At 40.9% G+C, this 16,337-nt stretch overlaps 1 protein-coding gene across 2 annotated transcripts; it reads left to right on the top strand.

Moving 5' to 3' along the window:
* Positions 1 to 270: 270 nt before the first annotated feature.
* Positions 271 to 16,044, top strand: LOC135230836 (Fc receptor-like protein 2). Of its 2 annotated transcripts, XM_064283026.1 has the most exons (10): positions 271 to 492; positions 740 to 1,024; positions 1,888 to 2,172; positions 2,753 to 3,031; positions 3,483 to 3,599; positions 10,861 to 10,888; positions 11,919 to 12,067; positions 12,315 to 12,380; positions 14,192 to 14,223; positions 14,305 to 16,044. In XM_064283026.1, exons 1-10 carry the CDS (start codon positions 324 to 326, stop codon positions 14,341 to 14,343), a joined length of 1,449 nt encoding a protein of 482 aa, XP_064139096.1. In that variant the 5' UTR covers positions 271 to 323; the 3' UTR covers positions 14,344 to 16,044. The 2 variants fall into 2 exon arrangements, with proteins under 2 accessions (XP_064139096.1, XP_064139097.1); XM_064283027.1 differs by lacking the exon at positions 740 to 1,024.
* Positions 16,045 to 16,337: the final 293 nt, after the last annotated feature.

Below are 16,337 nucleotides of genomic sequence, written 5' to 3'. Positions count from 1 at the left end.
ACATTCTTCCATCTATGTAAAAAGTTGCAGCTCCCTTGGCATCCTCCTTCCCCTTGGGAAAAATGGGGTGCAGCCTTGAGTAAATAAGGCATGAGTTAGAACCTCTATCCTGTCTAAAGTTATAGAGACAATTCCTAACACCATCTCACTGCCCAACAGCAAGGGAGTAGGTTAGGCACTTGAGTTCTCTGCAGAAAAGGTAAATCCAATTTCTCTACCTCTCTCTTGCAGACGGGGCGACCCTTCTAGCCCCCTCTTCTGTCTTGGAAGGAGACAGTGTGGTTCTGAAATGCCAGGCAAAATGGACTGGAAGGATAAAAACTATGTCTTACCACAAGGATGGAAGACAGTTATTTTTGTCGAATAAAGTCTCAACCTTCTCTATCCAAAGTGCAGCTTTTAATGACAGTGGCCAGTACCACTGTGCCATTTCTGGAAAACTTCTTTGGAATTGGGAAACAACTTCAAAAGCAGTAAAGCTCAAAGTCCAAGGTAAAATCCTCACTCTTGTGTGAGCTGGGGCTGGGCAGGAGGCTGTGGCAGCAGAGCAGCATGAATACCTGGCGGGGAAAGCTTGTCGTGCGCCAAGCATGAGCTGGAATGCTTGTGGTTTGACAGTGCAAGGAAGATGTGCCTGGCTCTGAGTGTCCTGTTTGCTGGGGTTGCTTCTCACCAGGCGCTTTTCAGCAGGAACTCTGAATCTCACTGCTCTGGGTACTGTTGTGATCCTTCTCTCTAGAGCTGTTTCCACCTCCTGTGCTGACGGCCAGCTCCTCTCAGCCCACGGAGGGGACCCCAGTGACCCTGACCTGTGAGACCTGGCTTCCTCCTCAGAAATCAGGCACTGAGCTTCAATTCTGCTTCTTCAGAGAAGGCCAGGGCCTGGGGCCAGGCTGGAGCAAGTCCCCAGAGCTCCATATCCCTACTATATGGAGCCAAGACTCAGGGTCTTACTGGTGCGAGGCACAAACAGTGACTCCCAGGGTCAAAAAGCAGAGCCTCAAATCTCAGATTGATGTGCAGAGTAAGTATTGGTAGGGCTGAGCCTGCAAGGAAAAGAAAGGTGTGCTCTGGCTTCAGGGGGACTGCTAGTTCTTTGTGCAAATCCTGTCCTTGTGTAAAGTGGGAACTAGGCTAGAGAAACTTTCCAATTTGCTCTTGACATCTCTGTTTGTAAGAATCAGGAATGGATTAAGCTCTCTATAATCTGTCTCTTCTTTATCAGTCAAATAATCAGACATTCATCGACCACTGACTGTGTGTGCGGCACTTAGCAGTGGGCCAGCAACTTTAAAAGCCAAGGTTGCTGCCTCCAAATGGCTGATCTGCTGGGATTGCAACACATCTTGACTTATTAGAAGGCAATGTAGTGCTACATTGTATGGGACTAAAGAAAGCCTCAGAAAAAGCAGAAGCTAGAGTGAATCTGAGTGGTCAGAGGATGCTTTGGGACAGAAGGGTTGTGATTTGGTTCAGGCCTTGAAATTAGAAACAAAGGAAGAATTGTCATTTAGATCGTTATTAGTGACAACGCCTTTTCTAAGGTAGGGCTGATGCTGCCAGTGTCCGTCTTCATTCTGTGTAAAGGACATCTACCTGCACGGTGGCTCAACCAAAAAGCGTTCCCTGCCTCATGGAGCAGATGGTTCATCACAAATTCTGTAGTGATTGCTGCCATGAAATTAGCCAGAATCAGGGTTGGGATATGGAAATAATTGTATCCACATTCTTCAAGGCTAAGTGTAATGGAGTCCATACATCTGAAGGCATGCTTATAATGGATTACATGTAGATCCCTATATTCCCAAGGGGATGGAATCTGTCTTTGTCCCGGTCTCAGGGTTTTCTATAGTCAGGGTTCTCACATGTTATCTTATACCCACTCAGGAGTACCCGTCGCTAACGTGAGCTTAGAAACCCAGCCCCCTGGCGGGCAGGTGATTGAAGGAGAGACGTTGGTCCTCCTCTGCTCGGTGTCTGAGGGCACAGGAAACATCACATTCTCCTGGCACAGAGAGACCACAGAAACCAGTCTGGGAAACAAGACCCAGCGTTCCCTGTCAGCAGAGCTGGAGATCCTGGCTGTGAAGGACAGTGATGCTGGCAAGTATTACTGCAGAGCTGACAATGGTTACCAGCCCGTCCTGAGTGAGGTGAACATCACTGTGAGAAGTGAGTCCCACTTTCATTCGTCTCAGGTAGGAATTCCAAAACTGAAGTCACGGTACATAGGAGTCATGAGAAAATTCCAGGAGGCCCCAGGGATCAGTGCTGTGGAGAACAAATAGCAATTTGAGGATGGGTAACACCAAAGGGTCCACAGTTCAAATCCGCCAGGTGCTCCTTGGAAACTCTGTGGGGCAGTTTCTACTCTGTCCTATAGGGTCGCTATGAGTCGGAATAGACTCGATGGAGCTGGGTTTGGTTTTTTTGGGGGGCGAGGGGAGGAGAACCCTTACAAGTTAAATTGCTGACGTCTTTCTTTTTGTGTAACGTAAAGAAGTCTGGGCTGGCATAAGAAAAAAGTAACAAGAAATGACCATGCCCAAGCAGTAGCTCAGATTTGGTATTCCCCTAAGTTCCTGAATACAGCTTTGAGAAAATTACCTCTGATTATTCTAGGGGGCATGTGAGAATGGAAGTAATACAGCATGACAAAGGGCCAGGCCCTTTACTAAGACTCCATCATGGGGGTTCGTAAGTTTACTGCAGCATCAAAAATCCTCTCTGACAGCCCCCTTTTCTCTATTAGTTCCAGTGTCTCGCCCTACCCTTACCATCAGGGTTTCTGGGGCCCAGGCTATGGTCGGGGACATGGTGGAGCTTCACTGTGAGGTCCAGAGAGGCACTCACCCTATCCTGTACCAGTTCTATCAAAAGGATGTCATCCTGGGGAACAGCTCGGCATCCTTTGGAGGAGGAGCATCCTTCAACCTCTCTCTGACCTCAGAGCACTCTGAGAACTACTCCTGTGAGGCTGACAATGGCCTCAGGGCCCAGCGTAGTCAGGTGGTGACACTCAATGTCACAGGTAGGTTGGTGGTACTGGATGTAGGGGAATTATGATCAATATTATAATTAGCAAACTATCATTTTCCCACAAATTATAGTTCCAAATTCCACAAGCCTCTACCCTCTGGCTCTGCAGTGCTATTTTATGAGGCATCGCATCTCTTATGTGATTGACCTCTACATTCTTACACAACACATCCAAATTCTTTATTGATAACTTTTATGGTTTCAGAAGATGAGTGGTGTCCTGTGTGATGTCTACTGCGTGTGGAGAGGTAGAGAAGGCGACCTCAGTGTCTGGTTATCTTCTCCTCACACTAACCTGAAAATATGGACTATACTTAGTGGCTTCTTACACGGATTTCTATTTACTATTCCCACATCCCCTATAAGGATTCCAGGGTACAACATTTACCTTTAAAAGTTTACTCTTTACCCTCTGAGGCTGAAGCACTGGTTTCTTTCCTCAGGACCTGAGGGCTACAGAAAAGACCTTGTCATAGCCGGAACTCTTGGGGGACTCTTTGGTGTTCTTGGTTTTGTTGCTGTTGCCCTACCATTTTATTACTGGTACCACAAGACATCAGGTTTGTATCTACTATTTGTTTTATTTCCTCTTTGTTGCTATGACCTTATCCATTACTGGTATAGATTGAATTTGCAAAGAAAACCTTCCAAAATCTGATAATTTCTTCCTATGTTTCACAATTCTACGACTTTCCACCTCCTGAGCGATGTTACAATACTACTAATTTTACAATATGTATTTTCTCCTGCGTCTAGTGGCTTGAGATTAAAAGCCATTAACATATTCCTCCATGCTTGACTTTTAAATAAAAAGTCTAACTATTAAACATGAGTTAATAACTTTCAATAAGTATAACTAGCTTATATGCAATGGAATAAAATGTAACAAACCAAAAAACCAAACCTGTTGCCATCAAGTCCGTTCTGACTCAGAGTGACCCTATAACAGAGTAAAACTGCCTCATAGGGTTTCCAAGGAGTAGCTGGTAGATTTGAACTGTTGACCTTCTCAGTTAGCATCCAAATTCTTAACCACTGCATCACCAGGGTTCCCACAAGTAACAAGAAGCTAGATTTAAAAGAATTAAAATAATTTTGCCATAAACATTTTTCTTTTATTTACCTATTTCTTATTAGTTACTTTTCTCATGAGTCCTCTTTCAATTACTAGATCCAACATATGTATACACGGATTATAAATGTATAACTTACATATGTAATTTTAATTAATCCAAAAGATTCTGAGTATTATTAGCTCCTTCCTTTTAGTCTACATTTTAGTCAAAATTGCTGTTTAATGAGCCACCCCAAAGCTCAGTGGCCAAAGTCACTTAAACCATTTTTTCTTGTTCACATGTATGCAATTGGTTGAGGGTTGGCTGATCTAGCCCGGACTCGGCTGGGGAGTTTGGCTCCAAATTGCAGTCTGGCTGGGCTTACTTCCTATTGCAGATTGGTCTCAGGTCTTTCATCCTTCTTGAACTGCTGGGCTGGCTGGGTCATCATTTCCTTATAGCCATGGAAGACAGGAGTGAGAAAAATTGTCTGATATCTCTTAAAGCCTAGGCACAGAACTGGTATGTTGTCACATTGTCACCTCTGCCCAAATTCCATTGCCTGAGACCAAAATGAATACATGAAGAAGCATACTCCACTAAATTCGTAATTTCTTTTATAAGGATCAGCACAAAGCAGGTTCTTATGAGACAGAGGTTAAAAGTTTTCCAAATCTCCAACTTCTCCAAACTATTGTACCACTCCATCGTCTCTAACATCAACTACTCCCTGTCCCCTCAGTACACTCCCTCCCATCTTTGGGTTACACGGGTATAACACTGGTAGGCTATCTCCACCACTAGGCAATATGGCCGTATTCACTGTCACCTCCAATTTTGCCAGATGGGGGAAAGGTACATCAGGCCCTTAGGAATTCTGACATAGAGGTCCAGGGGTATAGTTCGAGTCTCTTGCTTAGGGATCACTCCTGCTTTCAGCACCCACAGCTGCACTACTGGCCCTGGGACTGCAGTGTCTGGCAGGAAAAAAGCAATTTTAGGTGATGTAGGGAAGAACTGTACAGTAGCATCAGCATCCTCCTTGCCCCTGGTTAAGGTGAAACCCTGGTGGTGTAGTGGTTAAGTGCTACGGCTGCTAACCAAAGGGTCGGCAGTTCAAATCTGCCAGGTGCTCCTTTGAAACTCTATGGGGCAGTTCTACTCTGTCCTATAGGGTCACCATGAGTCGGAATCAACTCGACGGCACTGGGTTTGGTGTACCTTATTTGAATACTTTCACGCTTTCAAGTATTCCAGGCACCTTATTTGCCATTTTAGAAGGCTGTCCAGTTCCCTTGGTGGGCCACAGCACCTTATTTGCGTAGTCCCACCCAATCGTTTTGCGGGAGGCAGTAGACCACACGTGGCTAGAAGGGCCCTATTAAGTAATTCCCTGCGCTGCATTCATCTATAGCTGGAGAAACCACAAAGCCACACGGCTAATGCCAAGGATACAAGGAGTGGAGAAGAATGAGGGGCAAAAATTCAATGTGTCACACAAAGCTTTTAAAGTTGCTATTTCTGAATTTTTTAAAAAAACTTTTAATAGTTTTTGTATCCTTTCATGAGAGCTTTATTGCTGCTTAATGAATATAAATCTTTTTGGTTAGGAAAAACCTAACTGACCTCCATTCAAAGAAAATTTTAATCTTCATTTTTTATCATCATTCAAGAAAGAAAGAAGGGAAAAGCAAAACAATGGAGCCACAATTTAAAGTATGAGGACTACATTGAAGAAAATCTTCCTAGAGCCAACCCATATGAAATATTTCTATTGCTATTATAAGTTAAATGTATGCTTCTTACTCTTCATTTCAACTCTCTTTTTCTTATGTGCCTGCACTTGACATGCCATTAAAAATACTTCTGTGCTTTTTAACACATTTTATTGTCAAATACCTCACACATGCAGAAAAGCACAAAACAAAAATGCACAGCTCAGTGTTTTATCACTACCTCTATTCAAGAGAGCTTCAGGCAAAAAACATTAAATATTTCATAATTTTGGGAACTCTGGCATTTTTTTTTTTTTCTGGCGTCACAAACAGTTAAGTGCTCACCTGCTAACTGAAAGGTTGGCAGTTTCAACGCACCAGCCGCTCTGCAGGAGAAAGACCTCGTAATCTGCTATCGTAAAGATTATAGTCAAGAAAACCCTATGGGAGAGTTCTGCTCTGTCATATGGCGTCTCTATAAGTCAAAACTCATAGCACTTCCTAGCAACACTATAGGACAGGGTAGAACTGCCCCCCACAGGGTTTCTAAGGCTGTAATCTGTATGCAAGCAGACTGCCACACATTTTCCCACAGAGCGGCTGGTGGGTTTGAACAGCTGACCTTCGGTTAGCAGCTGAGCACTTAACCACTGCACCAGCAGGGCTTGGGTCACTGTGAGTCCGAATCGGCTCAATGGCAACAGGTTTGGGTTTCGGTGTGGATGAGTTGAAATTTGACTTCAAGTCAACTAACAGCAACAAAAACAAACCGTAAGATTTTGATAGATACTTTTTATCAGATGTTTTTGCTATTCTATCCCTGGTTTGCTAAGCAGTTTTACATGAGTGGGTGCTAAGTTTTATCAAATCCTTTTCTGAATCTATTAAGATGGTCATATGATTTTTCACCTTTTTTCTCCTAACGTGGTGAATTACATTGATTATCAAATATTGAGTTGATCTTATATCCCCAGAATAAACTAGGTTGTTTGTATTATATGGTGTTATATAAGCATAGTTTCTGAGCTGACCTCATAGACAGATACATTTAAATTGTTTTTCTGTTTCAGAATGTTATTTCTAAGTTCCTGTATCATATTGAAGGCCATAGGTAGAGTTTTTCACAGGGCTATCTAAAATCTCAGTTCTTTTCTCTTCCGAGAAAAATTCCTTCTTTCACCTAGGCTTTTAATAACTATTCTGAGAAATTTTGATAAAATTCAGTCTGTTTGAAAAGTACATTGGAAGAAGACATTTATTTTGATTAGTATGTTAAGGCTGTTAAAAGAGACAAATTATTCTAAACCTGTTCTCTAAAAGATCCTATAATGCATTCAAAAGAAAGGATTATGAAAATATAATAATTTCCTACCTCCAGGTGGTATTATTAAATTAGCTTATATTTCTTTAAAGGACCTACTCTGACTAGTTTAATAATAAATAATCACTTATATAAATTGAATAGTCCTAATAGTCCCAGAGAAAACCCTGGTGGCATAGTGATTAAGTGCTTTGGCTGCTAACCAAAACATTGGCAGTTCAAATCCACTAGGAGCTCCTTGGAAACTCTATGGGGTAGCCACTCTGTCCTACAGGGTCTCTAGGAGTCAGAATCAACTCAACGGCAATGGGTAACAGTCCCAGAAAACAATGAAAATGAAGTTGTTCTGAGAAAACTTTTTGTTTTGTGATATGTCAACTTCAAAACAGTTTCCAAGATCTTTATAAGTAACTTGGGAAACCCTGGTGGCGTAGTGGTTAAGTGCTACAGCTGCTAACCATAATGCCGGCAGTTCGAATCCACCAGGTGCTCCTTGGAAGCTCTAAGAGAGGGTTCTACTCTGTCCTATAGGGTTGCTATGAGTCAGAATCGACTCAACAACAGTGGGTTTGGTTTTGGTTTTTGGGCTAGACTGAGTATATGGAATATATTCTAAAGTTTAAAAGATAGTAATGTTTGTCCTAAAATGATGTTGATACCAAGATGAGAAAGAGGAGAGCACAGAAAAAGAATTTGAATGAATATGGAAAGTTGTAGAAGGAAGAAGAAGGTTAAGTAGAAGTTTAAGATTTGATGGGTTTATTTACAGGATTGTTAAAATTTAGTTTTCTGTCTGTTAAATTTTTCTGTTACTGGGTTGTTCTTAATGAAAAGATGTAAAATGACAGAAGAAGGCTAAACTTATTGCCAAGAGAATACAAAGAAGACAAAGGAAAGAGTCAAAGGACCCCTCCCAGCAGAATAGAAATCTTGAGAAGGATATTAAAAAATAAGACGAATAAAGTAGACATTGATGGGGTTCCATTTACATATAAATGGACATAATGGGATGCCTGAAATGGTTGCTGAAATCTTAGCAGGACTAATGTTAGACTGGGAGGATAGGAACAAAGTTGATCCGAGGAAGATGAAAGTTTTATTTAAAAAAGTTGGGATATTTAATATGTTGTAAATCGCATAAGAAATGTTATCAGGTCAGAAGATATACTTACATTTAGGTTGAATATTATTAATACATTTCAGAAATTGTATAAGTTCCTAGAGATTTGTCACTATTCTCTCTGTCCCTGGTATGTTCTAATGCTACTTTGCCTAACATTAAATATTCTTTGTATATCCTGACTATTCAGTAGTATGTCTTAAGATTATTACATGTTATATCTGAAACCCTTTTAAAAATTTTGAATTGACTTCATTTAGCTTTACATTAGTTATGTAATTAATTCCCATCAGGTTTTTTACTTTTAAGAATTATTATTACTGTAAGTCAACCACAGCCATTTTTGCTTGTCATCTGCAGGTAAGTTTTAATTTGCAAATTCATGGAAAACATTTGACCAAAATATTTCAGCAAAAATAGGCTATATTGGACTTATAAAAAGGACCATACCTAGTTCTTCTCAACAATCCCTGTGTCACAAAATTAGAAGTTAAACCTTAGATCCATTTGTCTAAGGCATCTCCTTAGACTTGTCAGCCCTTCGGTGACCTAAAAATTCTCTTTACACCCCTTCATGGCCAGAAGCAAATGACAGCAGAAGGAGACAGCTAATCCCAAGATCATGGAACAAGATATCATGCAAGTTACTAAGATTTGTGGACTTTGCTTAGTGATTGTAACTTTTCTTGTATTAATAACCTTACTATACTCCTGTGGTCTTATTTCTTAGAAATTCTCTCTAATATGAAAGTCCAAATAAACTTTTTTTCTGCTTAATTGCTAATGCTTCTCTTTATGCCTGAGTAAGTACTACAAGAGAAATAGGACAAAATATCATAAAAACTCACACACACACAAAAAAGCTTCTTAGCCTCATTCAATACCTCCTATACCTAATACTCCTTTTCTTGATATTTTTAACTGGTTACCTAATAGTATTGGCTCTTAGCTACATTTTTATTCCAGACTAGATTGATTATCTTAGTTATTGTAATAATTATTTTGGGGTTAATCAAATATTATATGAATTGTTTCTCTAACATTTGTAATCAGGACACTATTGCCCTGACAATGCATAGAATTATGTATTTTTAAAGAACCCCAGTTTACACCTTAAGTTAGTCTTTTAGAAATGCGAAGTTGTCCCTCCAAATGTGGCCTTGCTGTACACATGTCCCAACCAGAGAATCACAGAAGCAGAGTGTCTAAGCTGTGGCATGGTGAAGAAATTAATAGCTGAATACTGGAAAATGAAAACTAGGTCTGAAATTTAATAAAACAACCTAAAAAATCCATGCAGAAGAAAGCACTCTTATAGTAGTGATCAAGGAATGTCTACAGAAATTCATGATCAGAACGGAGGAGTGTATAAGAGCATTTTAAAACTGAGGTGTTTGGCTTGACTAAGGTTGCTGACACAGGTCTAAAATCAAATTCCCCTTTTCCCCAGATCCTTGCTCCTGCTTTCAGAATACATGCACTCCTCTTCCTTCCGGGTGAATAATTATGTGGTTATGCTTGCTTAAATTTATGAAAAAAGTGTTCCAGGAACAGCATGACAAAAATGCTCTGTTCTCAGGAGAAAATGTTTATGCAGCATGTTATAGGGAGAACACTTACACAGGTTGTCCCCAGAAAGTCTGTGATGGAAATTAGATTGACTGACATTGTGAAAAGTTTACTTGTGATATATACGTAACCCCCCGCCCTCATATACAAAAACCCCCTTTCAGACTTCAGAGCATTTTGTCACTGAATGCTGTCTAATTTGTGAATTGTACATCTCTTAATAAAACTCTTTGCTTTTAACCTTAGCAGGTTCAGAGATTTTTTTTTTCCCTTTAACAGTACTCAATGTTATTTTACCTTCACAAAAGGAAGTTCAAAGTTTTCTTTTCTTTTATATGTTTTGAAACAGTTCATATAGCAAAAAAATTGCCTATTCTTTCAAGGTTTTATGGAGCATTCCCGTTAAATGGTCTGTGCCTGTTGTGCTTTTGGAGGGTTAGACCTTGGACAAATGTCTTTATTTATATTCTTGTAATTAATCTTGCAAAAGATGTTAATATTCAACAACATCCAGTTTTCCTTTACTTCTGGGGAAATGGGAATTTTGCATTTCCCTGACTCCTTGAAGTTATGTATGACCAGTGAAATGACAGAAGTGGTGTGTGTCATTCCCGATGGGAGCTTTTAGGAGTCAAAGATTGACCTTCCATGCCCTAATTCCATGTGCCAGTTGATTGTGGAAACACATGCTGAGATGATAGCATATTAAACCATAAAATATATCATATTTTACGATAATTAAAACATTGTTTTAGGTATGTGATTAGACAAGGAAAAAATAGAACAAAATAGAATATCCAGAAACCCAGGCAAATGTCTGTGAGGTTTGCCATTTGAAGTGACATTTCAAAGCACTGGGGAAAAAGGATGGATTATTCAACTGATAGTATTGGAATAAATAGCCATTTGGAAGAAATACAATTGAATTCCTATTCTATATCATGTATTTTCCAGGCTGATTATACACAGTTAAGTCATGCAAAAGCTTTGAGAGATAAAGCTCCCTCTGCTGAAATAAATGTTTCTTTATCTGCTTTTCAGGAGGAAGTTCTGCCTCTAATGTACCCAGGTGAGAACGCTTCCTATTCAAAATTGCAACTCTAGTGATCTCCTTACTTGCAGTTTTAAACACTTGTTATTACTCTGTTTGTACATAGATTTCAAGGCCATAATAATTCCTCAATTCTCTACTTCATTATATTCATGCTTCAGGGCATTGTCTGAGGATGGCCCACATGATCCTGGGTGTGTTCTTGGATAGAATTAGATAAATTAAAATTAATTTCCTAATTTGTATATTCAAGATTATTTCTTGGGTACCTGTAATGTATGAGTTCTTGTTAGATGTCAAAAGGATGAAATATGCATACTATGGAGTTTATTTCCTTCCTCAAGGGACATACTTTATTAAAGGAGATGTAAGACATGTACAGAGTATGAGAAAGAAAGAAAAAGTAGTGAGTAATATGCAGGTAAAGTCCTATGAGTGTTTATTAGAAGAAAAAAATTAACTCTGGGGTAATATCATTGTCTTATTTATAACTCTGGAAACCCTGGTGGGGTAGTGGTTAAGCACTACGGCTGCTAATCCAGAAGCTGGCAGTTCAAATCCACTAGGCACTCCTTGGAAACTCTACCGGGCAGTTCTACTCTGTCCTATAGGGTCACTATGAGTCAGAATCGACTTGACGGCAGTAGGTTTGGTTTTCTTCATAACATTTGAAAAGGCCAAAGAGAAGAAATAGAAAATTTCTGCCAAACCAGTGTAGCTAACCTATTACAAAAATACTTTCTTCAACAACAATAAAACAAAGGCAATGAATATGAACTTAAAAAACAGCTATACTAGAAAAAAAAAATTGTGATTAAGTAATGTATCTCTGGCCCTGTCTCTGGAAGCTCACCTGCAGTGACAATCTGGTTTCATCTTGGGACACCTTGAGAGACCACACACAGGTAGTCTATACAAAGGCCCATAATATCACCCAAGGACGGTGACACCTGCCTGGCTTCTTACACCCTCTCTCCCAAGATTCTCTCATTTCTTTTCTCACTCACTGTTCTTGGGATTATCATGTAGTCAGTTCATTTTCTCACAGAGGTCCTTCCAGCTCAGGCTCTCAAGAGTCCACCCATTCCAGCCCACTCCCAGCAGTGGGGGAGCTGCAGCCCCTGTATGCCAATTGTGAGACCATCTACTCCAACACACTCACAGTGACAGAGAAAGGGCAGCCAGACTATGCAAATGGTGAGTTTCTTCCTTGGAAGGGGCTCTGGGGCTGAACCAGGGAGGAAAGAGGGAGTGAGGGAAAAGACCATAAAGTTAATATGGCCTAGACTGTTTTCCTAGGTACCCAACCCTCAGGAGTACTAGTTAATTCCTCAGGATCATGTTGGGATTGGGAAGTTAATTAAGGAACAGGGGACTGGATAGACATGTTTAGAGTTTGAGCCATTGGCCATGACATCTGTGAACTCTTGTCTTCTCCTTCTAGATGGTGCTGCAGATAGTGATGGAGTTTATTCCCAGATGTGGAGCATCCAACAGACAGAAGGCGCAGGTGAGAAACTGCAAAGTCGTTCTTGTCAGATGCCTCTTCCCACAGAAGTGGGGCTGTTTTGTGGTGCTGTGTGTGCAATAAAGACTTCATCACATCACTTGCCCTTGATGTGAAATCTGTGGGTCTAAATGGAAACAGGAGATTTCTAGAGGAAGGTTCTTGTAGAGAAGCTGAATTAGAAAAGAAAAAGAAAAAAAGGCAGATGGTCCATTGAGTCTCCATTTTTAAAAAAAAAAATTTTATTGTGCTTTAGGTGAAAGTTTACAGTGCAGGTTAGTTTTTCATTCAAAAAACTTATACACAAATTGTTTTTGACATTGGTTGCAATCCCCGCATCGTGTCATCACTCTCCCTCTTTCCCTTTCCACCCCAGGTTCTCTGTGTCCATTCATCCAGTTTTCCTGTCCTTTCTCACCCTCTCGTCTTGCTTTTGGGCAGGTGTTGAGTCTTTATTTTGATGGGACTAGGCAATCAGGGAGAACCTGGGATACAAGACAAAATGAACAAAATCAGGCAAGAGAGAGAATATCTCCAGTTGAGGGAGGAGTGTTCAGCCAGGAGAAATTCCCTGAGTTGAAGAGGAACCTGACTTCTTGGAGTGTGATGGGAGGAGTCACTGAATGCATCTAGAGGCATCCAGAGGATTTTCACTTTGACATGTAACTTTGCAAGAACTGAGACAAAGGTTCTGTAGCAGTGAAGAGCCATGTCCTTGAAGTTGCTGCCCAGTAACCTTGAAGCTGCAACACGAATACCAGCCTTTTAATCTGTGCTCCCAGCTGCCTCCAATACAGCCAATAGCTAGCTGCTTGCAATTCAGTCAATTTCCTGGTCAATAGTCAGCCACCTACTCTCCTCTCAGTCTCTGTAGTTGGGTCCTCTGCCAGCTCTGCTCAGAGTTGTGCTGCTGCAGCTTTATGTATGAGTTGGTTACCCTGTTGCTCTCCTCTGTCTGCAGCTAGCCCAGCAGAATTGAAAGACACAATCAGCCCCACTGTGCCAGCAGATGCACATCTTCCAGGCCCTCTAGGTAGTGATCTGTAGTTAGGAAGAGTGTAGGAGATTTAGTCCTACTAAGCCCACCTAAGGGAGCCCTGCTGGAGCAGTGGTTAAAGTGCTCATCTTCCAATCGAAAGGTCGGTGGTTAGAGCCCACCAGCCACTCGGAGGGAGAAAGATGAGGTAGTCTACTTCTGAAAAGATTTACAGCCCTGAAAAACCTGAGGGCCAGTTCTATTCTGCCCTATAGGATTGCTGTGAGTAGAAATTGACTTAATGGCAGTGGGTAAATGCCCATCTAGAAAGAAGGGAGAAAGAAGCAGACATCACTGAGCAGCACCTACTGCCAGACTCATTCTGTGAGAATCCTGTGTGTGACTCAGGGTTTGTCCACCCTTGCCTGTGCCTCCAGTTTCCTTCTATATAGTAAGGTGAGCCACCCATGGATGGTAGTTTAAGGAACGTAAAGGAATGACAGGAAAGTGATCCCTGGAGGAATACTATATTGGTTAGAGGACCAACACTAAAAAATATTGTGTTGGTTAGAGAAGGCAGAAGGAAAATAATCCATGGAAACAGCATCAGAGAGAGGAAGGGCTTTATTAATAAGTGTTCATGGAGGGCTAAGAGGGTAGACAGAATCTTAGAGGAACTTCATGGTGAGCAGCATTAAAGGACGGATTTCACAGAAGAGCAACAGGAGAAGATGGAAATCTATATATTAAACATAATAGTTCTGTGCCCTATGGAATAAAGTCTGGGAGTAGTGTCTAAGTAGGAGCTAATAGCACAGTACTTTTTTTCTCTCCACAGCAAACACCAGAGGGACATTTCCAGAGACCAAGGTCAGCTAGACTTCTTGGAAGCTCGTCATCTCGCTTCCCTTCCCCATATTCTTTTCTTGCTCACTTGTGTGTCTCCCCCAGGACTCTTCAGTCACCTACGGTAATGTGAGAAAGACATAACACTTGGAGGAATCAGACAGGAACACCAGCAACAAGGATAGAGTAGCAATAAAGATTGCCATAAAACTTTATGAAAACATTCAGGATGTTCATAACCATTATAGCCAGATGTGCTTCAGGGACTCTAGGCAAGCCACCTTGTGTCATCATTTCTTTTCTCACCAAGTTCCTTCCCCAATATCTTCTTTTATTCATCAAATATTTATTTGAACTGCTACTGTTTCCCAGACACTGTGTAAGAAATTATTTCTGCTATCCTCTCTTAAGCTATCAACGCGCAAAGAGCCAAGGAAAGAAGAATGAACCAGAGAGACAAGTTCTCATCTTGGCCTACTTTGAAGAGATGACACAGAATCTATTTCTGGGCTATTTCCCTCCCACAGGAGGACCCAGTCATCTTTTGTCTTCCCAGGGACCTCAAAGTTATAAAATTATCTTCTGAAATGAATTGAATCCCCTCTTACTTTTGAAAGATTTTTTGAGTTGGGTTTGAAAGAGGCAACAGCAGCCTGAGTTAGCTTGTCATATTGTCCAGGCACTAGAATGTTCAACTTTACATCAACTTAAACAAATTAACAAGGGATTTTATGGTTTTTGTTTTTTTTTTTAATGGAAAGTGTTCTCCTGTGGATTGACAGTTTAGTTGAGAGATCAAGAACCCAGCCTTTAGAGACAGCTGCCTGGGCTGGCGTCCCATCTCTACTCCGTTCGTTTTGTGTCTATTTCTCCACCAGTCATGCACTGTCTTAATTACTGTAGCTACATAGCAATCCTTGCCATCAGGAAGAATAAAACCTCCCACTTTATTCTTTTTTCTCACAATTGTTTTAACTATCAAATAGTAATAATATAATAACATTTTTTGAAATCTAAAAATGAAATTTGCATGAAAATGGCCAATAAACAAGTAACCAGTTGCTGTTGAGTTGCTTCTGATTCATGGTAACCCCATGTGTGGCACAGTAGAACTGTACTCCATAGAGTTTTCAAGGCTGTGATCTCTCAGAAGTAGATTGCCAGGCCTTTCTTCTGAGACATCTCTGAATGGACTTGAACTTCTAAGCTTTTGGTTAGCAGCTGAGTGGGGTAGCCATTTGCACTACCCAGTGACTCCAGTGGCCAAGAATAAACCCACTGCCCTCGCGTCGATTCCAACTCATAGCGACCCTATAGGACAGAGTAGAACTACCCCATAGAGTTTCCAAGGAGCACCTGGTGGATTTAAACTGCCAACCTCTTAGCAGCCATAGCACATAACCATAAGCCACCAGGGTTTCCAAGACTAGATAGACCAAAATATACACCACACCAATTGCCTTCAAGTTGACTCCAACTCATGGTGGCCCCACATGTGTCACAGTAGAATTATGCTCCATAGGGTTTTCAATGGCTGATTTTTTGAAAGTAGATCACCATCCATGTCTTCCCAGGCACCTCTGGGAGGAATGGAACTTCTAAACTTTTTGTTAGCAATCAAGTGCGTTGGTTGTTTGTACCACCCAGGAACTCCAGACCAAAATAGTAGAACAGAATTGCAGTTGAGAAGAAAAACAGCAGTGACATTTGTGCACCTTTCACCAGTGATAAAGTATCGCAAACCAAGACTGTGATTTTTTTACCCTCATGCTAAATTTCATTTCTGCTCATATCACCATTAAAATGACCAAAAAAAAAAAAAAAACACAAAAATTGGGGAGAAAATCTGCATCAGCACATACACACACAAAACAGGAGTTCTATGAGATACTACGTGGATGGAACCAAATAAATGGAAATACCTTTGAGTGTGCATTGGAAAGACCTGCCTAGGAAGTAAGCAGACACATTGCTTCTCAGCCTTTTGGCTAAGACCAAGTGTAACTAAGTGAACAGCATCCTTGTCATGACCTCCTAACTTCTAAGCTCTGAGCATCCAAAAAAATCAAACCCTTTGCAGCTGAGTCAATTCTAACTCCTAGTGACCCTATAGAACAGAGTAGAACTCCCCCATAGGG

The sequence above is a fragment of the Loxodonta africana genome, chromosome 3 (assembly GCF_030014295.1).
Source record: "Loxodonta africana isolate mLoxAfr1 chromosome 3, mLoxAfr1.hap2, whole genome shotgun sequence".
NCBI classification, from domain to species: domain Eukaryota; kingdom Metazoa; phylum Chordata; class Mammalia; order Proboscidea; family Elephantidae; genus Loxodonta; species Loxodonta africana.
This window is presented reverse-complemented; position numbering and strand designations above follow the sequence as displayed.